General features: G+C 48.8%; 2 protein-coding genes across 3 annotated transcripts in view; one reads left to right on the plus strand and one right to left on the minus strand.

The window, feature by feature from the left end:
* Window positions 1-24,529, plus strand: part of CFAP58 (cilia and flagella associated protein 58) — a 142,535-nt gene that overhangs the window by 2,025 nt on the left and 115,981 nt on the right. The window contains exons 4-5 of one of the 2 annotated variants that reach the window (XM_079793711.1): window positions 6,963-7,069; window positions 8,518-9,146. The exons of the other annotated variant lie outside the window; for it this stretch is intronic. Coding sequence (XP_079649837.1) covers window positions 6,963-7,069; window positions 8,518-8,677 — 267 coding nt within the window. The 3' untranslated portion in view covers window positions 8,678-9,146. Of the gene's footprint in view, window positions 1-6,962; window positions 7,070-8,517; window positions 9,147-24,529 lie in introns of those variants that run through there. 2 annotated transcript variants of the gene reach the window in all.
* Window positions 11,179-24,529, minus strand: part of ITPRIP (inositol 1,4,5-trisphosphate receptor interacting protein) — a 28,157-nt gene continuing 14,806 nt past the window's right edge. Inside the window, exon 2 of the mRNA XM_079793813.1 lies at window positions 11,179-19,312. Within this exon, the coding sequence (XP_079649939.1) occupies window positions 17,641-19,299 (1,659 nt within the window). The 5' untranslated portion in view covers window positions 19,300-19,312 and the 3' untranslated portion in view covers window positions 11,179-17,640. The remainder of the gene's footprint in view (window positions 19,313-24,529) is intronic.

Consider the following 24,529-nt stretch of genomic DNA (forward strand, 5'->3'; position numbering starts at 1 on the left):
TCCTCCCCAAAGAGCAGTATAAGAAAATGCCTTTTGCTCTATCCCCTTTTCACTATTGGGAAACTTCATGTAAAAAGATATGTGCCTGTTTTGAAGAGAAAGAGCCGTTTCTTACTGTTGATATAATGAGTATTTCTTTGATTGCTAGCGAAGTGAGATATTTCCCCCAAAGCATGCCATCTCTTAGTGTTCTTTTTGTGTGAAAATGGTCTGTTAGCCAGCTTGTCTATCAAGGGCTTACTGGTTTTCCTTGCTGATTTGTGAAAGTTCCTTTTAAAGAGTTTCTCATAGGTAAAAGATATTTGCTTGTTTTGAAGACATTTTTGTTTTCTTTTGTTATAACTTTTAATTTGGCTTATCTTTTTCTGTATGCATAGAAATATAACATTAAAAAATATTGTGCCATAATCTTTTCTGTTGTGATTTCTTCCACTGTTTTCATACACAGGAGGTTCTTCTCCCCCCTCGCTGCAGAGTTTCGATCAATATTCATTTATCTTTTCATCCACCATCCATCACTTTAAAGATGTTTGACTTGCCAAGCATTGCTTTGCTAGCTCCAACCCCCTTATTATCTTACAAATAAATTTTGGCAAAAGAATTAAGCCCATTCAAAAAGGATTCCAGAATAGAATTTTCAGGGTGGTCCTTTAATCCCCAAATGTTGGCAAGATGCCTTCTGAATCTTCATAGTGATGAGCAGCAAGATGGGGCATGTTCTACCAGACACTACTTCTAAGGTTTCTTTGTAGAGGACATGTGATTTTAAATATACTCTGTTCTGCACCCTTGGTTTGGGGAATTTACAGGGAATTGGTTCATTGTCATTAGTTCAACTTCAGCTGTATATCGAAATCTTGAGAATCTCCCCTTATCTTTTATGAACTCAAAAGACTTCTGCTCTGGAGTTGAGTACTTTACCTCTGGTTGCTTTCGGATAAGGGTCTGAATTGCTGGTTTGTTGGCAAGCAGCTTTGTGCCTTTTGGGTGTGTGTGTAGGGGGGAGGGAAGGAGCAGAGGTTCTGCTTCTGAAGAACTATTTCCAGCCCTGGCTAGTTTGGCTCAGTGGATAGAGCGTCAGCCTGCGGGCTGAAGGGTCCTGGGTTCGATTCTGGTCAAGGGCACATGCCCAGGTTGTGGGCTCCATCCCCAGTAGGGGTGTGCAAGAGGCAGCTGATCAATGATTCTCTCTCATCATTGATGTTTCTATATCTTTCTCCCTCTCTCTCCCTCCCTCTATGAAATCAATAAAAATATTTTTAAAAAACTATTTCCACCAAGAAAAACTCCTTTTTCCTCCTCCAGCAAGGACATCAGCACCCCCACTGTGAGCCACCACGCTGTACCTGGACCCACTTAGCCATGGTCATATTAATATCCAACGTCATCCTCATTAGAGGCTGGGGGTGCAGGGCAGCAATTACGGAAGCTGAATCCAGGAGTCAAGGGCTGTAGACTGAAGCTTTTTAGAATGCCTGGTTTGAGGAAGTCTCGGATTCTCTTCTCTTTGTGACCTTGTTTGTACACAAAAACCTCACAGAGAAGATTTCTTCCTGTGAACCTCCTGCTGGTGCCAGTCAGTGCGCCTCACCATCGATGGCCACAAGGGGGAGCCCCGCGCGCTTCTTCCTTCCACTTGTGCTCCAGCGCTAACCGCCTTTCCATCCCCCTGGGGGAGCCCGAGAGGTCCTCGATGAGGGGACCTTCCTTCCAGGCTTTTCACCTTCAGGGAGTGGAAATAGTGTTCCCTCGTCAAACTAAATGGTCCCTCGCTCTTCATTTGCATGCCCACTCTTTATCTCTTACCACATCCTTCAAAAGCAAGGGGACCACCCTCTTAGCCATTTTTCAGTGAACTGGAGAACAGAAAGTTTAAAAAATAGATTTTCTATTGTTTCAGAACATCAAATGGTTATCCCCAAAATATCTCATTTCTTAAGCCTGAATTGAAGATGTGTTCGAAGGGCTAGAAGCCAGAGCCTCAGTTTCCTCCCCAGTGTGGCCTCGTGAGGGATGCCTGGGGCCTTGGAAGAACAATGTCTCCTCTAAGCAGGCCATTTTGCCTTGCTTGGTGATGCCAAGGACAATAGCTCTGAAAGTGAGGGATTCCACTGTGAGAGAAGCGATTCAATATTAAGAATGGCCAACATCATTCGATGTGGCAGGCGGGAAACAGAAAGAACTCAAAATAGAGTTTTTAAAAATGACGCTGGATGATTTGGAATACTAAGAGGCAAAGGACATGCCTCCAGAAAAGCAAGAAGAGAAGAGAATTCAGAAAGTAGAAGATAGTGTAAGAAGCCTCTGGGACAACTTCAAGCCTACCAGCATCCGAATTTTTGGGATGCCAGAAGAAGAGAGAGAGCAAGACGCTGAAAACCTATTTGAAGAAATAATGACCGAAAACTTCCCCCACCTGGTGAAAGAAATAGACTTACAAGTCCAGGAAGCGCACAGAACCCCAAACAAAAGGAATCCAAAGAGGACCACACCAAGACACATCATAATTAAAATGCCAAGGGCAAAAGACAAAGAGAGAATCTTACAAGCAGCAAGAGAAAAACAGTTAGTTACTTACAAGGGAACACCCATACAATTATCAGCTGATTTCTCAACAGAAACTAGGCAGGCCAGACGGGAATGGCAAGAAATATTCAAAGTGATGAATAGCAAGAACCTACAACCAAGACTACTCTACCCAGCAAAGTTATCATTCAGAATTGAAGGGCAGATAAAGAGCTTCACAGATAAGAAAAAGCTAAAGGAATTCATCACCACCAAACCAGTATTACATGAAATGCTGAAAGGTATTATTTAAAAGGAAGAAAAAAGTAAAGATAAAAATTATGAACAACAAATACATACCTATCAACAAGTGAATCTAAAAGTCAAGTGAATTAAAAATCTGAAGAACAGAATAGACTGATGAACATAATAGAATCAGGGGCATAGAATGGGAGTGGATTGATAATTCTCAGGGGAAGGGGGTGTCTGTGTGGGGGGTACGGGAAGAGACTGGACAATATCATACACCTATGGATAAGGATAGCGAGGGGGGGAGGTAAGGGCAGAGGGAAGGATGGGAACTGGGAGGCGGGGAGATACGGGGGGGGGGGAGGGGAGGAGAAACAATTGTAATAATCTGAACAATAAAGATTTATTTTAAAAAAAAATGATGCTGGATATTAACATGACCACGGCTAAGTGGGTCCAGGTAGAGCAGCAGCAGCTTCCTATTCTGTTTCTGATGACAAAACACTTAGGAAAGATAAGACACTGGAAATTAAGACTTCCGGTTAGTTTTGCCGCTGACAATCCTAAAAATTGTCGGAGGAGTTCATTGGCTGTAAGCAAGGCACTAGTTTAAACTGAGAACACAGAAGAACTATTTGAGTGAAGTTGCCTGAAGACCTTATCAATGGACTGAAACAGGAAGGAGAGAATTCTGGTAAGCTCTGCAACCATGATGAGTATGTTGGTTGTGTCCCCTCCCTGCAGAGCCCCTGACTCAGAGTGGGGAGAAAGAGCAGGATTGAGAGGGAAGTTCTCCTGGGAAGCGGAGCTGGTCCAATCTGTGGCTGCAGAGCAGGAGAGGCTTTCAGAATATGCTGATTCTAAGCTTTTTGCTGATTCTTAAAGAACAAGCAAAGAGTTCACAAAAGACTGGAAGCTTCTGTGAGTAGAGTCCTCCTGCATTTGAAGTAGAATGATACAAGGATCGACTCTAGTCTGGGAATTAGGAGAATGGTGTTTCTGTCTTAGCTCTGGCACTAACCAGAGGGTCCCTTTACCTCCCTGGGTCTGTTTCCTACCCTGACAGTGAGAGTCTCTTGTGCTTCCACGTGAGAGACAAGACTCAGCTTGCCAGTATGTTTTCCTCTCCATTTCTGTTGCCAGGAAACCCAAGTCCAATTCAAAGCTTTAAGGATCTCTGCAGGACTCCTGGCTTGATATCTTGATACCACTTTCCTTCCTTGTTTTGACCTTCTGTTCTTTTATTTTCCCAGATCTTAGCCTCTTATTATTTTTCATAGTTAGTATTTTATTGCCCACTTCTTTTACACTGCAGCTCTAATCTTGTATGTAATGAGCCTGGTCTAAAAAAATGGCAAAATGATGGTGGGGGGAGGGGAGTCATACCAGATGACTTCCAGTGGCCCTTCCGGTGCCGATGTTCTGTGATTCTAAGGGGAAAAGTTATTTCACATGTTTGAAAATGATCAGGTTTGCATAGAAGGGAGCTCTCCTATTGAGGGTCCTAAGACTTCAATAAATCTCTGAGGAGGGCTGCCCAGTATATTCTCCTACATCACTGGGATGTATCTGTAAAGGAGCTGGCATGTTGTGCAAGTTTACAGGAAGCCAGATATTCTGTTGGGGTTTTTAGATTTGCCCTGTGAGAAATCTGGTGGAGAAATGTCTGTCTGAGGCAGCTGAGGCAAGAACTCTAAGGATCTTGATGTGAGTGGTCCCAAGTCACGCTTGGATTTAAGAAAAGTGCAAAGGAATGTGCATATGTATTTTGGGAATGGGGTAGAAGCTGCCAGAAGATAGTTGATGCCTCACCCATTTCATCTGTATGCTCATTTTGACTTTACTATACAAAGTACCTCGTTAAGACTTGAATTACTTTGTGAGAGCTTATGTACAGGTTGATCATAGCTATAAGATCATAAATATTTAATGGCATATACTCCTACTTTGAGTAAATGAAAAGCTTCAGAAACATATACTAAATAAATATCAATTACTAAGCAGTTATTCATTTTCAAAATATCTTGTTACTTTACCAAAGGACCCATCATGGGTTCCATTAAATGTCTGCATATGATTTCTTCTGACAAGGACTTTCCCAAAAGCACCTCTGCTCTGTAAAGCACAGGAGTTACACAGAAATTCCAGAGTCGATCTGCTTAGATTGGGTTCTTACTTGTGCCATGAAAGCTAGTAATAAGCTGGAGGGATATGTTTCAAAATCAGTGATACAAATTTGGGTAATTATTATTATTATTTTTATTCTTGAACATAAAGAAATCTTGTGACTTTCTGGAATCCATAAAAACAGAACAATTTGTTCCTCTACTCTGTACGTCAGAGCTTATTTATACATGACTGAAAATAGTCTCTGTTTTGAGTTTTTATTGGCCAGATGCTGCTGTTTTAGTACTATCCTGTTAGTGGTTTCTTTGAACAAAGTGACGCCATCTCACATTTTTTTCAGATTTTCAGGACACCAGGAAGGGGGCTTCTCTATGCCATATTGGGAGAGAATGAAGACTTAGACTTAGGGCCACAAGATTTGCTTTCTGCTCTGAGAAGGATGTGGGGACCCCATTGATCCTTTCTGTGAGGGGAGGATTTGCTTTGTGTAGATGTAACCTTCTGAGGTCTCTGTGCTTTGTCATCACAAGAGCTCACTAGCATTGCTGCCATTTTACAGATGAGAAAATTGAGGCTTGGAAGAAGAGGTACATTAAGTTGCCCTGGGTTTCATGTTGAATCAGAGGTGGAGCCCAGCACAGGACCAGGAGGGAGGAGGAAGGAGGAGGAGGAGGAGAGAGAAAGAGAAACATCAATGTGAGAGAGACACATTGATTGTCTGCCTCCCACAAGGGTCCCTATGGAGCTGGAGAATCTGTAACAGAGGTACATGCCTTTGACCGGGAATTGAACCCATGACCCTTCCGTCTGCAGGCTGACACTCTAACCACCGGGCAAAACCAGCTAGAGCAGAACTTATCTTATTAACTACAACCCTACACTACATCATAGAGTCAATAGCTGGTTTAGAATATAAAAAATCAAGCCTGATTGATAAAGATAGGAGTGTGGAAACCTCGATAAAGGGCACAGGAATCTAGATCTATAACTACAGAGGAGAATTTAATTGATTATGAGTTAAACGGGTCAAAGTCATCTGATTAGCTAAGTAATTGACACCATACCTTTCTCTCTGGGAAAACCTGGCCCAACAATAATCTCTGCTAAGTACTTTTGCTTTTTAAATTTTCAAGTGCTTTTATTTGTTTATTTATTTTGACTCTGGCTGTCTGTTAAGAGTTTATCTGCTTTCTATCTGGATTTATTTGTCCCATTTGGGAAAGAGAAATTTTATTTTAATGTAAAAAATTGATAATGTTGAGTGGCCAACAAGTGTGAAGTTCAAAGAACTGAAATAAAAAAGAAAATATGATAAAAAGACAATGGTGGGATTAGAGGGAGTCCATTAAGTAGCACTGCTCTTTCTTGCCCAGCTCAGTGGTTGAGCGTCGACCTATGAACCAGGAGGTCATGATTCAATTCCTGGTCAGGGCACATGCTCGGGTTTCAGGCTTGATCCCCAATAGGGGGCGTGCACGAGGCATATGATCAATGATTTTCTCTCATCATTGATGTTCCTATTTCTCCCTCTCCCTTCCTCTCTGAAATCAATAATTTCTTTTTTTTTTTTTTAAAGAAAGAAAGCAAAAGAGGAAGGCACATGGAGACACAGTATCCCCTTTGTTACAGATAAAGTGAATCCTGGAGAGTGGGAGGTCACAACTGGAACAAATGGGGTTCCGATGTGGCCCTCCTCCATCCCAGTATTGGGCTGCACTGGCCTGACTCAGGGCCTCCCCTCTCTAGGGGCACAGCACCGGGAGGAGCCTGCTCCAGGCTAAGGGAGAGGGGCTGGGCTCCCTCTGCCTGGGTTGTCCTTCCACATTCTCCAATCAGAGGAGCCACACCCTCCCTCCAGGGTTCAAAGGAGGGAGGGGACTGAGTGTGGCCAGGAGTGTTACCCTAAATATGGTGGAGGAAACCTCAGAAAAAGGGAGGAAGCACTTACCTAACAAATCAGAAGGAGAATCAAAGCCTAGGTTCTCCCTCTGTGGGAACTAATTTGATATTTGTATTTAGTGTCTATAACTATGCCAGCAGATCAGCAAATTAACTTGCTTTTGTTCTGTTTAAACTTTTAGATTCTTAGCTATCAGAACACCGTCTTCTTTGGTGGAGACTGTATATCCATGATTGATTACCTCTTTTGGCCCTGGTTTGAGCGGCTGGATGTATATGGAATAGCTGAGTAAGACATTTGACCACGTGGTCATGAATTCCTGGGGTCGGACTGGGCAACAGTGGTTGAAATGGTGTGTGTGCCATTTATCCTCCTTCGGACGAGTTTCACGATGCGTGTGAAATGAAATCAGGTTTTAAACTGTTTCCTTGTTTAAAATGCATCTGTGTTCTTCTGCCACTCTCTGTGGACACAAACTTCCCCCATATTTCTGCTGATAAGACCCTGTGGTACCTCAGAGCTACTGTCCTCACCAGCCCATCCGAACTCAGGCCAGTGGTGCAAGCCGTTGGTGAGTCTTAGTCACCGGGTTTTGGTGACGTGTCTGCTGCTCCCTCAGTGGCCCTGCTCCTGGACCTGCTGAGATAATCCTCCTAAGGATTGTCTAGAAATCCAGTGCCCACCATACACTTTACTCACATCTAGTTCTCTGAGGAATCTTCCCCAGATAAGAATATTTAAACAAACAAACAAACAAACACTGATTTTAAAAGCAATAGATAATTGATGTTAAAACAAACAAATGAAATGGCCACCATGGAAGTGTAGGGATGTTCAAAGTAGAAGAAATTGCCCGGGGTGGGGAGGGGGGGGGCGGGGGAAGGACAGTGTAGGGGCCTTGGGCAGAACATGTGCTTTGTTGTCACAATGCTCGGAGGAGAAGTGCCGGCACCTGCTCTAATCCCAGCCAGTCTCATGGCGGGTGCTGGACAGCATTTGGGAATCCGGTCCTGCCCCGCCAGAGCTGCGTGGGTGCCCCCGTAATGCGTGGGCTTGACTCTACCCAGGAGTCATCTGCACTTCCCCCTTTGGCCGTCTCTGAGCGAAGATCAGATAGAACATACTCAGATATTTTAAACTCTGTCTCAACACAAACATCATGAAAAACCTGTCTCCTCTGGGGACAGAGTATTGAACCACAGATTCCCCACTAACAGGTTGTACTATCATGAACGAGTCACTGGAGATATTCTAGACCTAAACTTCTGATCTTTGAAATAATGGAGCCCAATCAGCTCCATTATTTCAAAGTTTGATGATTGTTTTTACTCTTATTTTTTTTAAAAGTATTTTGGAAACTACTTGTTTTTATTTTTTTCAAACCCACCACTGTAAGATCTGAGAATGACAGAAAAATGTCTCTTTCAGAGAGAGGGTTGTCTTCCTGTTGGTAACCAGCGAGGCATAGGCACCTTATTTCCCCAGAGCGATCAGCCCACAAGTATTTTAACTGTATTGTTAAAATCAGTAGCAACTTACACAATTCAAAAGCGCACACAGGTATTCCAAAAGCAAGGTTTTCCTTCAGTAAGTGACCAAGCTCAGTTGATCATAGGTAACTAAGATGACTCCATTGCCCAAAGAAACCCATATTTTGGTATCTAAAGAGTGACACGTGCCATTTTCCCTGATGCCTTCCTCTTCCGGTGAGCTAACACTTCTTTCCTGTCCTGCAGCTGTGTGAACCACACCCCAGCTCTTCGGCTCTGGATAGAGGCCATGAAGCAGGACCCCACGGTGTGTGCTCTTCTCATAGATAAGAACATTTTCCTGGGCTTCTTGAATCTCTATTTTCAGAACCACCCCGATGCCTTTGACTATGGGCTGAATTGCTGAGCCCCATGGTCCACCCCTTCACCACCCAGAATTCCCAAGCATGTCGTGACACTGTACCAGGAGTTGTTTGGGTGGGTCAATCAATCTCTGTTGTGTTTTTTTTTTCCTTTGAGGTTCCTAATAAACATGGAGACAGAAAAGGTATTCTTTCTGGTAATCACTGTCTGACTCCTCGAGGCCATAGCTTCTCAGGATTGTCTAGAAATCCAGTGCCCCGTGCACATTTTAGGAGCCCGTGTGCGTCCTGGCTCCTTGGCCTTTGGCCCCAGTTTGACCTCCAGATTATTGATGCTGATGTTGATGTTTAAAGCCTACCCATCACTGACATTTGTCACTATAGACTGGCATCCTCCACAACCTCCCTGGTGGGAGGAAAGGTAGAGAGGAAAAGGAAGACGAAAACACTCCAAATCCAAATATTCTCCACTTGGCAAACGAAAGCTGCAGCCCACGTGGGTGAGCATGCGTATCATTGTCATTCACATTTTGGCTGTGGGCCTGGGAGACACCGGGGGTCCCATGACTGAAAGAATTCCAAAGCAGGAAATGAAACACCCGTTATCACCCTGGACTAAAGACGTCAGAATTTTACCAGGGCTGTCGGGGCTCGTGATGGCTCACAGAATGTTCTATAGCCAACATCCTGTCTTAAAAAAATACACACACCCCAAACCCAGTCCCAGGCAAAGGTCACTCGGTTGGATCTGCGTCACACACTCTTTCAATTCATTGCAACAAACACCTCCCGTTGCCTGTTGTGTACCAAACCCTGGGACATGTGCGTGATAAGATGACAAAGGTGACAAAGACATGGGAGCCCCGGATCCCGCCACTCATTTTGGTTGGGGTGTTAGACCTTGTGTTTTGGAGCTGCTAGTCTTGCTGTGGGAATGCTGGTCTCAGTCATATGCTGGCTCAGACCGCTGAAGGTGACAAAGAGAGCAGAAGAATGGCCTGGTGTGCCGGCAGGTGTCTTAGGCGTGGGACAGGCCTGTCCAATGTCATCTTGTCTCAGGGTCTGGGGATCAGCCTGTGATCCTTTTAGCCTAACTTTTCCCCAGCCTCCAGCCAGGCTAAGAGACCAGGCAGCAACGGGAGTGATGTGAATTGTCGATGCCCACAGAGGAACTGTCTGCGGCCCTTGCCTCTGACTCAGCCCAAACCAGCCTCATTTCTCCCCACGTCTCAGCCTGGCCTGGCCATCTGCTGCCTCTGGGTGTATTTTGACTCATGTAAATAGTTACCAGTGTGACTCCGTGCCAGTTGGACAGAAGCAATCCTGCTCAGTGAGGTGGCCTGGTCTGCCATTGCAGGCGCCACATGACAGGGGCCATCTGCTGCACCGTCTTCTCAGGATGGGATGCCCTGTTGCCATGGCACCCAAGCCAATGCAGAGTGACGTCTGTGAGTCACATTTTCCTGGGATCTTTGCTTGGCTTCTGTGGCCTCTCCAAGGACGTGGGGACTGATCGGTCCTTGCAGGTATTAATGCTGTGTGCTGGTGAGTGTTTAGCATGGGACCAAAATTACTGTCAGCGCAACAGATAATGGCATGTCTCTGATGGCCAAAACCAAAGATGTTCTCTGTTGGGGCTCCACATACTCATTTAGGAGGCTCGAAGCACCACGAAATAAAGCATGGAGGAGTGCTTGTGGGAAAGGCTGCAGGCCGGCAGCCCACAGCCCAGTTTGGGATTTGAATGCCTTTCTGCCAGCTGTGCTCTCTGCATTTTGCCAGGGTCACCTACACTGCCTTCCACCTCTCTCTCTCTCTCTCTCTCTCTCTCTCTCTCTCTCTCTCTCTAATGCCACCCATCTGACCCACAAAAGGATCTGAGTTGTTAACCTCTGGATGAAACTAGGATTTAGCCCAGAGAAAAGAGGAAATTAATGTTCCATGAAGAGCTTTTAAAAATAATTTTTTTATTGATTTCTGAGAAGTGATGAGGAGAGAGAGACATCAATGATGGGAGAGAATCATTGATAGGCTGCCTCCTGCATGCCCCTCATGGGGGATCGAGCCCATAACCCGGGCATGTGCCCTGACAGGGAATTGAGCTGTGACCACCTGGTTCATAGATCAACACTCAACCACTGAGCTACACCGGCCGGGCATGAGGAGCTTTTTAAAATACCACTTACTTTACTGGGAGAGGGGCAGAAATGCATCAGGGTAATAAAAATACAATGAAAAGGAATAGGAGGTATTGCTTCTCCTGCCTCAGAGATAACCACTTTTAATAATTGGTATATATCTTATAAAAGCATGTTAAATTTAAGGAATGCAGACGGAAGCTGTACTCTATATCTTGTAGATTGGAAAAAAATATATAGTTTCAACCACAGACAGCATTTGAAAGAGCCTCATTGTCATCTGATCCATGACCAGAGGAGAGTTCTGCACTGGAGCCATCTGGACCGAGCCCAGTTACATCCTGACATGGTGGGGGTAGGACGGAGGTGGCCCGGACAGGTGGCAGTGGTGGTAGGAGAGGGGGGAGGAGATGGTACTAAATGTTACTTGAAATTCCTTCTAAATTTCTCTAATCTCAGACAACAAAGTGTTAGAGTGGATTAACTGAATTACCAGGTATACTAGTAAACCATGAATATCAAGAGGAATGACCACCACCAACCTCCATGGCCCTGAATCTGGCTCTACCTAAGCCTTCTGCTGTCATCTCTCTGGGGTTGGGGGAATATATGAGCTGACTCATATCCTTCACTGGGAGACCTTGGGGCTGACCTGCAGGTTCAAATCCTGGGGGGCTGGTTCAGCACTAACCATAACTTTTGGGAGAGACCCAAGGTCACTGTCAGCCTTTTGGGGTCCAACCACTGTCCCAAGAGACCTTTGGTCTAACATAGCTAGTCCACTCTCCAGGAATAGGTGAGCAATGAGGTGGGGGGCGGAGGGGCTGGGTGAGTCATCTTTGGCCAGCTGGGAAGAGAGGCCCAGGGTTGGCTTGTGATAAGTGGCAGGAAGTGGGTCTTTGCTTTCTATTTTTAGTTTAAATAGTTTCCCTAAAAGAAACCTAAAATATCACTGATTGGCAGGGTTTAAAGAAACAGATGGGATCAAATTTTCCCCATCCTCCTATCCCACCCCTGCCCTGCCAATCTTACCTTGCACTCTGAAGACCTAGCTTTTCCCGTCAAGAAGAGTAGAAATATCTCTGAACCTTTTTGAGTGTTATGTGGTTGCATTTTGTTGGGAGATAATTTGTTGTTGACAGTTTTATTTCCTGGTTTCTTTGTGGGGCTTAGAGGAACACCAAAGCAATGGAAAAATGCATTTCACCTGTAGAGCAGGGGCCCCACATTGCGCAGGAGGCAATAAGCCAGCCCTGGGCTCAGATGAATGGAACACAAGCGTTTGGGGACAGAATGACAATTGTGTTGGACTTTCTTTGTGGGGGTTCTTCACATTTTCCCATGTATAAGGGAGCAAAAGCTATTACAACTCCCTCATGCCATCCGGGGCTCAGAGCCACATCCTTTCACATTCAGTTACCAACACCCTTCATGTTCTCTGACTTATTTTGTGACCATTGGCCTTGTCTTCCCAATAGATCCAGTTTCTTGGGGCCACGGCTCTTGCCGTAAACTTCTGTTCCCCACATGGGGCATGACCCAGGGTAGAACACAAGCTGTATTTGGTTAAAAATGCCTTTTATTCACTCTGGCGTCATGATGATTGAATAAATCCCAGGCAATTGTTTATTTTTATGGTCAAATGCTTGGTGGTGAATCCATACACAGTATGTAGTTGAGTACAGAATACGTATAAAAATTACCAGGAGATGAAGAATCCCTTAAAGCCAGCTTTATGCGCAGTGTTCACTGCAGTGTTGTTTACAATAGAAAAAAAAAAAAAAGGCAGGGGGCACTTAAGTGTTCCTCAGTAGAGGAAGTTGGGTAAATTAGGGACCATCCATATCTACAAGGAGATAGTAAGCAGCTATTTTAAGAAAATGGTAGAGTCAAATGTTCATAAAAGATATCCAAGAAAAGTTAGATGGTATGATGCAATTTATGTAAACAAGAACAAAAGGGATGTATCCATGCACATGATACACACATAGAAAAAAAATTGGAAGTATATACAAGAAGCCTCATCCTGGTTATTGCTGAGGAATGGACTGGAGTCAGGAGTGGGAGCTTTTATGTGTTACATTTTCTGTCAGTGGTTGAAAATTTTTTATCATGACTGCATTGTTTTTTTGTGTTTTTTTAAAAGTTATAAAAACAAGCTATCTTTGGATGGCAATGAGAAAAGTTAACTCTAAAAAGTGCCCCTCCAGGGTGGTAGAGTGGGTCCAGGCAGAGGAAGGTGACGTGGGTGGGGATGAGGCGAGTTGAAGGAGTTGAAGGCACACATTTCCTTTACTGTGTGGTTCTTGGCTCTCTCTGATTGCGGTCTGCTGGCCAAACCAAACAACCTTCCGGCTCCATCCCGGGAGTTGGAGAAGGGACGGAGCTTGAGAATGTTCTGAACCACAGCCTTCAGTGACTGAAGTGAGGACCTCTGGGACTTTCACCGACTGCTGCCACAGCTACCACCAACCCCACTCTGGAAGCCAGCCACGAACCCCCACGGCACTGAACAGCGAGGATCACATAGTTCAGGGCTTCAGTTGCTGTCTCATTCAAAGATCCCCAATAGCTCGCCATTGTATTAAGTCTAAATCTTATTATGAAATGACTTCGTGTATCAAGTTCAAATTTACCTTAGCTTAGCGTTCATGGCTTTCTATGGTCAACCCTACTCAACATTTTAAAACTTACTTGCTATGATTTCTCAGTACATATCAGCACAGATTCCAGCATTGCCTGGGTTCCAATCCTAACTTTGCTTACCACTGTGTGACTTGGACAAGTCACTTAACCCTTCTGTGCCTGTTTCCTCATCTAGGAAAAACAGCACCCACATCATAGGGTTGACATAGGAATTAAATGACTACATGAAGGTACATGGAAGTGTGCCTGGCACACAGTAGCTGCTACTTAAATGTTGCCTAAATCTATTTTGCGTTCCCCGCCTCACTCATGCTCCTGGCTGGTTAGAATGCTTTTCGTGGCCAGTGCTGTCCGTCTTTCAGCAGCTGTATCAGGCAGCACCCTACCATGAGACCTGCCCTAATCCCTCCAGGTTATCAATGGTTCTTGAACTTTCACAATCACCTGGGAACTTGGCAAATGCAAATTCCTGAGTCCGACTCCTAGAGATTCCTCTGAAGTCTGTGGCATGGCCCAGACACCTGCACAGGGGCGATCACCAGGTGGGTAGGGCGGGGCCACCCGGGGGAGGCAGGCCCTACCTGGGCTTGCCCTTCGACTCCACCAGCAGCAGCACCCTGCCATGTTTCTTATGGCGCTTTCACAGGTGAGGATTTGAGCGGCCACCTTACTGTCCTCCCCAGGGCACAGGCTTGGTCCTATTTATTTTTCTCATTCACAATGCCTCATATATCAGGCTCCCAATAAATGCTTGTAGACTATTAATGACCTGCTAGAAAGAAGTGCTCACCAACTTTCCCCCACCATCTCTGCTGCTCTTATTACTGGTGTGAGTGTGGGGCGCTCGTGGGAAGCTGTGGTGTAGCTGATCCCAAGCAGGCCGGTTGGCTTCTCCCAACAGCTCTGTAGGGCAAGCAGGCCACGAGTTTTAACTTTCCATCTGGAAAGGATGTAAAAAGCCATCCTCAACTCGGGATGCATCAGTCATCACTGGAGGGAGCTTTAGAGATAAAGCCTTACATGGATACCATGTAGGTTCAAGGTGGGGTGTGGGCATACGACAAAGCTCTGCAGGTGTTTCTGGTGACCTTGATTATGAACCGAAGAGCTGGTTCCAGGTTCTCAAGCTGGGCTGTGCCTCAGCAAGGCAGAAGCCGGGGCTGAGGTTTTTGCGGATATAGGGCCCTCCCCAACCTAACTAACCTCTGGGCCTTGGGCTGACCCTACTCACTTCAGCCTTATCAAGAGGCTCAGCAAGCCCTAACCGGTTTGGCTCAGTGGATAGAGCCTCGGCCTGTGGACTGAAGGGTCCCAGGTTCGATTCCGGTCAAGGGCATGTACCTTGGTTGTGGGCACATCCCCAGTAGGGGGTGTGCAGGAGGCAGCTGATCCATGTTTCTCTCTCATCGATGTTTCTAACTCTCTATCCCTCTCCCGTCCTCTCTGTAAAAATCAATAAAATATATTTTTCTTTTTAAAAAAAAGAGGCTCGGCAAAATGCAGCCCCGGGGCATTCTGGCCAGCAAGCGAGCAGATGCTGGGTAAAGCCACGAATCCTGGGGAAGGAAAAAGATTCCTCGGCAAGACAGCAGAGCGGTCCTCGTGGGAAGGCCTAAGTGTCCTAAAAGGCTAAAACTCGTCCATCTAAGACAATCTGTCCTTGAAACCCAAAAGCTTCCCATTCCCACATTTTTTTGTACACGTCAAGCTGTGTCAATTAAGGTGTTGGGCTACACTCCACCCTGCAGCCGGCTCCCAAGGCCCTTTCTGGAACTCTGCAGGCTGCCTCAAAGATGGGCTACAAATGTTCTATTTTGCTATTTTTTTCTTTATATATTTTTATTGATTTCAGAAAGGGAGAGGGATAGAGAGATAGAAACATCAGTGATAAGAATCATTAATCAGCTGCCTCCTGTACTACTCTGGATTGAGCTTGCAATGGGGCTTGTGCCCTGACCAGGAATCAAACTGTGACCTTCGGGTTCATAGGTGATGCTCAATCACTGAGCACATGGGCCAGGCTATTTTGCTATTTTTTAAACGTTTCCTGAAAGCACAAGAATTAAAAAAAGAGTGAAAGCTTCTGTTTGTCAATAGGAAATCCACCAAATTCACCCCCTTTTCCAACTCTGCCCTGGGAACCTCACAGATTTCCCGAAGTAAAAAACAAACACTGTGACCAGTTTCTACTCCTTGCAAGAATTTAATTCTTCCATTAATATAAATAAGGCAGCAAGAAACACCAAGAGCCTTGCTGCTTTCTGCTTCAGAAGCTGCTTTGGTGGATAAAAGATCCCCATTTCCCCGCTGAGTTCTGTCTTCTTTGTATAAACAAGGTATTTTTTCTTCTTCAGTGAATTTTCTCTTGGAAGCCAAGGGGAAGCCAAGGGAGTGTCTGGCTTGGCCTTGGCCTCTGGGGGCTGGTTCTTGGTTGGTGGGGTCTCCTCCAAGCACAACAAGATAAAGATGAAGGGGGCGGGGGGAGGCACAGGGTATAATAAATAAGGAAATTCACCCTGATTCTGGAAATGAATCCCAGTAGAATGAGGGGTGTGGGCTATTGTTGGAGACCACGTGGGTAGGTTTGGTCCCAGCCACGGTGGGCCTGGGGAGGGCAGATGCAAGCACTGCTCTGTCTAACTCCAGCTCACGTGGAAGGCTTCCCACAGACTTCAATGCTCCATTGTGGCTGAGCCTCCCCCGCCCCCGCTCAATTAACCCTGTCAGGCAAACTGTCCATCAGGAGCACCCTGAGGCCAGGTGAGAGCGCTCCTGGGGTAGGGACAATATCCTTTCCTCAGTTCGTGGTGAACCCCATACCCCATGGGACTGGGTATGCTGTCTGGGAGGCATAGCCAGCTTTCACCCTGGAGGGAGAACCAGGTGCTGGTGAAGGCACACACATTCTTGCCTCCTCCTTCGCTCCCTGCAAGGGTTAATGAGGCGATGCCAAGAGAGGAAATCCCAAAGGACCAGTGAAGCCACAAGTGGAGGAGGAACGGTGTCCCAACCCTCCTGAACCAGGCCTGCAGACAGAGGCCAGCTCCAACCGCAGGCTCTGGAGCCCGCCACGTGACCGCAGCCCCCAGCAGTGCCGAGGTGGCGTCTCTGAGGCCTGGGGCTGTGCCCGCAGTGCTCTCTGCGTATTTCCCGTCAGCCGAGCCCCTGTTGGATTCTTAGGGTGTCAGTCGTCTGTGCAGCCAGCAAGTCCCACCCAGAAAGGATAATGAGGGGGTCTTGGGCCTGGGAGCTGGGTTTCCACAGCAGCTCCTGCTCCCAGGAGGACTCAGGGCTACGGCATCCTCACCTCTCAGCTCTGCAACTTTCCCTGGACTGGGCATCAGAAGCCAGACTGCAAGCCAGCTCCCAGCACCCCGGGTGCCAGGCTGGCCTTCACGCCAGTCATCCTGTGCCCCTCTTTCTCTAGCAACTTCTACCTTTAGCGCCTGTCCTCCTCCAGCAGCTGTGGGGAGAACGAAGAGGGGTGAGGGACCACTGAACTGGTACCTAGCATGGTTACGCGGTGCCCATGGTGCTTGGGGCACAGCATGCTGGGGAAAGGGGCAGAGAGAAGGGTGTGTACCCTGGATAAGACATGTAGCTGAAAAGTAGCAAAATGAACTTCTTTCTGCCCCCAAGTACCCACTTCTGTGCAACAGAGACATTAGCCACTCGGGGCCTTGCATCTCTACTAGGTCTTTTCGCCAAATAATATAAAAAATGGCAGCCACAGGCCGTACAGGCCGTGGATGGAAGGTGGTGAATTCTCCTATCTGCCCCTACTAGATGCCTGGGGCCAAGGGTTCCTGGAAATAGGGGTGTACAGTCTTAACACAAACCCCATCAGCATATCCTCTGTTGATACTTAAGTAAAGGCTGGATCTGGGATAAAAGAATTACACCCGAAGTGATGCTGCATTATCTCTAACTCCATGTCCATAGAGTGTTCCGTCATCATCTTGGCCATTGGCGATGACCCAAAAGGAAGCTGCAAAGGCTCAGTCCCCAAACCCAGATACCGGCTTCACCAGCAGGCCCCGATGGCATGAAAGCAAACTGGCCTCCAGCTTGGAATTCTATTTCTTCCACAGCACAGGGCCTGTCAGGCGGAGCCATGGCTCCCAACGAAGCCCGCCGTTTTCCCAGGACAGGGCCTGCAGATGCCCCTGGGAGCGTGGACAAGTGGGATGCCCTGCATCTTGGTCCTCGAGGTTCCGGCTGCTCTACAAGACGACAGCCTTTGGGGGCAGGTTAGCGTGGTCTGAGGGGATGTGTAGGGAGTACTCGCTAATGAGCGCTGGGGCGTTCTTGAGCATCTCATAGAAGGAGTCCACAGTCTCCCGGTAGAGGCTTCGCTGCAGGACGAAGGGCCGGAAGAGGTTGAGGGGCTCGGCCCTGCGCACGGCCTCAGGGAGTCCCAGGGTCTCGGGCACCTTGCGGTTGCCGATGAAGAAGTGATGGAGCTTCTTCTCGAGCAGGCTCTTCTCCAGGAAGCAGAGCAGCTCACGGAGACGAGCGTCGAGCTGCCCGGCCTTCCAGTCGGCGGACCGCCGGGAGAGCAGGAGGTGCAGCAGGGCCGTCTTCAGGTGGTAGTTGCCCAGGCCGCTGGGGCCGGTCAGGCGGCGCTGCTTGGACAGCAGGAAGGAGGCGATCTGCAAGCAGCTGAGGTGGCAGGCACCCTCGGGCAGTGCCTTCGATGTCATCCGGAGGAAGTGCCGCTCATAGACAGCAAAGGACAGGAGCCAGTCAGTGCTGGATGCCGGGGTCCCCCCAGAGGGCTCCCTGGGAAGGTGGGAGACAAAGTACAGGTCCGAGTCATCGCACTGGATCACAGGAATCAGGTTGAAGGGCATGAACTTCCCTGAGCGGAACCTGATCTTGAGGGACCCCGGGGTGTCCAGCTGGCCAAAGGCCAGGTCGAACTCATACTTGTGGGCGATGCGGTGCCAGGCTCTGGTGAGGGCCTCCTGGAACCACTTCATGACCTGCATCGTGTCCAGGTATGGGGAACCTCTGGCACACAGTGGGTCTTCCACCTCGCTGATGGGCTGCGCCAAGTTGTTCTTGCCATGGAGGAGACACAGCAGATCTTCCCCAAGCTTTGTCTTGCCACAGATACAGCCCAACGTATCCTCGTCAGCCCGGACCACCTTGATCTGGCCGTAGCCCTGGCGATTTAAGGGCACCGAGTGGCTGGAGCACCAGAGCTCTGGGCGGAAGTGGTAGGGCTCAGGGGGTATGAAGGGCACAAAAAGGTGGCACAGCAGCGGCTTGTCCACCTGCCAGTTCTCGTACATGCTGTCCACGCCAATGAAGTCCTCCACCTCCATGTCCCTGTCCCGGTTGCACAGGCTCCTCAGGGCTTCCAGCAAGTCATCCACAAAGCCTTCCACAAACTCCCGGGTGCGGGCTGCGTCAGCCGTGGCCCCCCGGATGCAGCGCTCATAAAAGTGGTCCAGAGTGGCCTTGTTGGGCAGGATGAGGCCTCGGAGGGGGGCACCATCCAGGCCAGGCAGCTCGTCCTCGTCCCCGCCCAGGCACTCGGGCGAGGGCCCATCCTGGTGGTCCTGCCGCCACACCTCGATCACTAGGAAGAGGATCATGCAGAGGGTGCTCCACAGGTCCCAGGCCGTGCGGCTCTCATTCTGCTGCTGGGCCTCCTCGGCCACCCGCTCCAGGGCCTCCTTCTCGGCTGCCAGCTGCGCCACCTCCTCCTCCAGGCGCAGCTGCTCTAGATGTAGCTTTTCCTCAAGCACCTGCATCTTGCGGATGATCTCCTCCTCGTTCTCGGGGACCGTGGCGTTCTCCCGCGGGAACAGCAGCGGGTGGTTGATGATGGCTGTGACCACCACTAGGCACACCCGGAAGAGCCCCAGCGCCATGGTGGTAGCGTTCCTGGAAACAGAAGGAGACCGACCATCACACCAAGCTTCCCTCCACACCACTTCTTCCCTGGACCCTCCCACCAACCCCTGCCCTGTTGATCGGAGAATGTCCTACAGTCCTCCCTGCACCCCACCCACCAGCTCCTCAGTGTTTCAGTCCAACCTGGAGAACAACCACCCCAGCGTCCCACACCAGCAATCCTGACTGAATAACCCACTGTGATGGACTTCTGTTTGCCCAGACAGCCCTCTTTCTGGTAGCAGCACCCCACTTTCCCTGGGAACCAATTATTTACAACTCAGTCCTTATGACTTGGGTGGGGATAAACACCCCCAGCTCCAGGGGAGCATATAACCAGGCCCAACACTAGCCCCACCCCCACCACGTGATTAGTTCAGGACTGAACATGACTCCATCCGGGTCAATGGGAGACGGAGGTAGGGGGAACAGGATTATGCATGCTGTTGGCTCCTAGCTACCTCAAAGCAAGGTCTGCCTAAAATGCCAACATAGAGGAAAGTGGGCCCCTGGATCCAGCTATGCCTGAAGCCATTGCCTCTGGCTTATAAATCATATAAATCCATAAACTCCCCTTTATGATGAAGTTGGTTTGAGCTGTTTTTCTATCACTTGAAACTCAAATAGTCTTAAATAAGATATCCCCTTCTTCCCCAAATGAATGCTGTGTGGCAATGCATCTTTCCTCAATGCAGTGAAGCCCAGTGCAGTGGTCGGCAAACTCATTAGTCAACAGAGCCAAATATCCACAGAACAACGATTGAAATTTCTTTTGAGAGCCGAAAACCGACTTCCGTGCACGGGCCACGAAGTTTCAATCGCACTGTACGTGCGCGCCCGCACGTGGTATTTTGTGGAAGAGCCACCCACACTCAAGGGGCCAAAGAGCCACATGTGGCTTGCGAGCCGCAGTTTGCCGACCACTGGCCCAGTGGATAAGAGGGCTGGGTTCCAAAGCCAGCCCTGTCATTGATTAGCTGTGTGGTATTGGGCATGTTAACCCACATCTCTGAGCCCGTTTCCTTATTGTACACCAGGGAAGCATAGCACCCAGAGTCATTGCATTGATGGATGTGGTGATCCGTGCAAACGGCACACACAGCACAGTGAATGGTGCACACCATGTTTTCATTGAACAGCTATGCTTCTGAAGCAGTTTTGAGCCCTTATCGTTCCCTACTGCAAACCCTTCTGATCTGGAAGACCCACCCCAAATTTGGGTTTTCCCCAGGACAATCTTGGAGACACACCAGTCATTGGTTTTCCTGCCATGAGTCATCTGAACGTGAAATGGGACGTCTTACTTGAGAAAGGGGATACTCTGTTCCTCCAGGATAAATGAATTTTTAGGTCTCAAGGGACTTTTGGGGAAGGGCTAACCCTTTACCATCATTGCCATTCACACTCTGCAGCTGCAATATCTCCTGGGAGTTTGTGACAAGTGCAAATCTCAGCCACACCCCAGACCTATTGAACCACAATCTGCATTTTAATCCCCGTCCACATTAAAGCCTGAGAAGCATTGTCTTACAGTGTAGGCCTTACATAAGGCCTTCTTTTCTCTCAGCAGAAACCTTGGGAAGTGACAATGGGCCTTTTCCACACTTGCCTGGCCGTCCTTCCTGCCTGAGACCCCAGCTAGGGGAGCAAATGGCCAAATGAGATCCTTGTTGAACAACAGAGAGAATGCAGAGAGCGCCTCCCACCACACCCCTGGTGCCTGCCAACACATGCTGATAGGAGCTTCTTCGCGGTGCCTGAGTCCATTCTCTGATCTTGAATTTGCACCCCGAAAACCACCTGTTTTGGTTCTTACCCTAATGATGCCAAGCAGCAGGTATCTGTCACCAAGTTAAGATCCCTCTGCAATTTCTACTGGCAGTGTCAGGATGTAAATGACCTGAGTTGCTGCCCAGATGTGACTCCACGCTGTACACAGCTGGATGTGTCAGCAGGAAGCAAACGGGTTGTTTCCACTTGAGGAGGAAGTAGAGGACCGGAGAAAGTGGAGGAAGTCACAGTGGAAGGGGGTAGGGGGGCAGTTAGCCAGCTTTTCTTAACCCAGACAAGGAGCAGCTTGTTAGGTAATTGAGATCAGCCCTGGTTTCTACATTAGAGAAACATCAATGGAAGGTTTTGCCAGGTGGTCCAAAGCAAAGCCACGAGACTGACGGATTAGTGTGAATCGAGTTTTAAGGTAAAGAAGTATTAATACTAGAATACCAGGCAGCAGCCAGTTAGGAGATAATCTGAATTCCCCTTTAGTCATACACCTTTGGGCACAGCAGGTCCTGACAAGTCACAGTAATAGCCCTTGGCAACTCCCAACCCAGGAGGTTGGTTTCCAGGTCAACTCAGGGTAGGATGCCACCAACTGGTGAGTGGTGCCATCGCCAAGCCCTGACTAGGAAGTCCTCTCTACCTGAAGCTTCCACAGGGCTCCCTGTGTTGGTGTCTGCAGGAGGATAAAGGGCTATAAGGGTCACCTTGTCCTGGGGCAAGCAAGGTTCAAATCTCCAAACCCACTGGAGCAACTGACTCTGTGTATGAGGGGGTAACAGGAAGGACTCCGGAGGAGACAGACTAGGTTAGCACCCAGCACGTGCACCTACTACATATGTGACCTTGTACAAATCATTCAACTTCCCAGAAACTCAGTCTCTTCATCTATAAAATGGGATATGACGTCTATGGTACAGCCTGATTGAGAGAATTCATATAAAGCACTTAGCAAAATGCTTGGCCCTGAGCAAGTTTTCTTGTGAGAGGGGAGTTGGGATGGGATGGGAAGAGCAGATGAACCTTCCTGCAGGGGTTCACGATGGGAGGATGGGACGGGCCATACAGATGCCCCTCAGGCAGCCCACAATAACACTGTTAAGAGTAGGGATACAAACAAGACCTGGACAGGAGCCTGAGGGCAACAGTGGGAGGAGCCCGGGCGGTAGAAGCAGACAGGCCTGGGCTTGAACCTTGACTCTGCTCGTGGCTGAGTGGTCTTGGGAAGTCACGTGGTTTCTCCGGGGCTCCACTGCAGCAGTCCCTCCTTCACAGGGAGATTGAGTTAATAAGCGAGATAATGCATCTCAAGCGCTTAGCAGATGCCTCGCCAAGGGGAGGCACCTGACAGCATCGTCTCCTCCCCATCTCGGCCTCCATAGGCCTATTTTGTCACTTGTTAAGCGCACCGGCCCTGCCCAAGACCCAGGGCGTGGAGGAATACACGCTCAAAAGTGCTCTGAAAGCACAAACACTGCCTGGGGATTGCTGTTCCTTGGCACACCATTCAGTCCACCCTGCCCCCCAGCAAAGGGGAGAAGCCTTTTGAGCCTTGGATCCTCCGGGAGGTAGAGTTCCCGCTGACTCACTGCTTACTTAAAACATCAACGCCCTCCCAGGGATCAGAGGGGATCCCAGTAGTCATTCTGTTCCTGGTTAACCTCTGCACGGGCTGGCTCTGCCTGCTCAGTGCCTACTAGAGGGGGCTGAGTTTGAAGCCTTTGCTACTTGCCCTCCCCAAACCCAGTCACAGGGAACACTGCCCTGGGGGCCGTGGGGACAAAAATATGAGTGGAGGGAATCTGGGCAGTTAGAATTTTGGAGACTATGGGGACAGGACAAGTAGCTGGGAGCTTCTCACAAAACCACACACACCCACACACACACACACACACCCACTCTCTTCTTCCCAAAGGACCCCTTTCCTCCAATTCAAGGATGTCCACCTCCGCCTTGGCCCAAAGCTCTAACCTTTACTAGTATGAGGCTGCCCCACACATGTGATCTGAGATATCCAGTTGGTGGGTTTGGCTTTGAAAATAAACCTGGGTCACTCGGAGGGCTGGGCCTATCGCTTGCCAGGAAGCCGGCAGGAAGCCTGCTGAGTTCCTCTCCACCCCGGCCCCTGCCCACAGAGCATGGCAGCCCATGCAGGTCACAGCTAAACTTAGCTTGGCAAAGGGCCAGGGTCACGGGGCCGCAGGGGCTGGGGCAGAGGTTTGCAGGTGGTTGGCCAGAACCAGTGATTTACTCAGACTGTTATTCTGAGCCTGGCCAGACCCTGGGGGAGAAATCCAAGGTGGCTTCTCCCTTCCCTGGGGTCCCTCACTCCTCTGTTCCCCCCCAGAGCCCTACAGCACCTCCACCGTAGTTTGATACAGTGAATGCCACTAAGAGTTGTCAGTGACACGCTTCCGTTCATCAAGCCCTTGCTGGGATGAGCTGGGCACTGTACACAGTGACCCTGTAGCTTTCCAAGCAGTGGGTTACCCCTATTCACAGATGAGTTAACCAAAGCCTGAGACGAGGTGCTTTTCCAGCCATACAGCTAGAAAAGGCACAGCTGGCCGAGATCCAGCTGTTGTCTTCCTCTACCTGCACAGCCCAAGCTCTTTCCACGGTGCTAGGTTTACAGAGCACCTACTGTGTGCCAAGGAACACACTGTGTGCTGAGGCTGCAGCATGATCCTTGCCAGTAAAAACACTACAGCCCACATGGGGAAGCAGACAGCCACCCAATGAGTCACAGGACAGAATGAGCAGTGGGGCATAAATGGTGTGTGAGCAATAGGCTACGAAAAGGCAGAAGAAGACAGTTTTATTCCTGTTCATCCGGGACCCTTCCTTGTCTGTAGATCTTCCCTGTGCCCACCTCCTGGGGAGATGTGGGTGTGAAACCCCTCAGCTCCACATCCACTTCCCTGCCTTCTTCCAGATGGAATTCCTACGACAAACTGGGAACAGTGGGAGCTTGTGTCCGACCCCATGATGTGTTCAATATGCCTTCTACCCTAATACGCCCACCTACCCCGACCCAGGGCTGACTGACTCTAGCCTCAACAGTAGGGGTGCCCAGGACCCCTTTCTCAGCGACCCAGCAGTCCCGCTGGACCAGTGGCTCTCAAAATGTGGTTCCCAGCATCACCTGGGAACTTGTTAGAAATGCGAATTGTCCGGTGCAGTCCTAGACTTGCTGATCAGAAATGACAGGGCTGCGCCCAGCACCTGTGTTTGCAAGCCCTCCACGTGGTTTTAATGCCACTCAGGTCTGAGTTCATCCCCTGCCCGAGCAGGGAAGGCCTCCGGGGAGGAGGTGGGCGGGGCTCCGGAGTGTCACTGAAGCCCAGGTTTTGGAGCTCTCTGAGGCTCTGCCCCAGGCCCAGCCTGTCAGATGCCATTAGCTCTGCTAATCACAACAGCAAAGGCAGC

Source organism: Cnephaeus nilssonii (genome assembly GCF_951640355.1).
Source record: "Cnephaeus nilssonii genome assembly, chromosome: 16".
In the NCBI taxonomy this organism is placed as follows: domain Eukaryota; kingdom Metazoa; phylum Chordata; class Mammalia; order Chiroptera; family Vespertilionidae; genus Cnephaeus; species Cnephaeus nilssonii.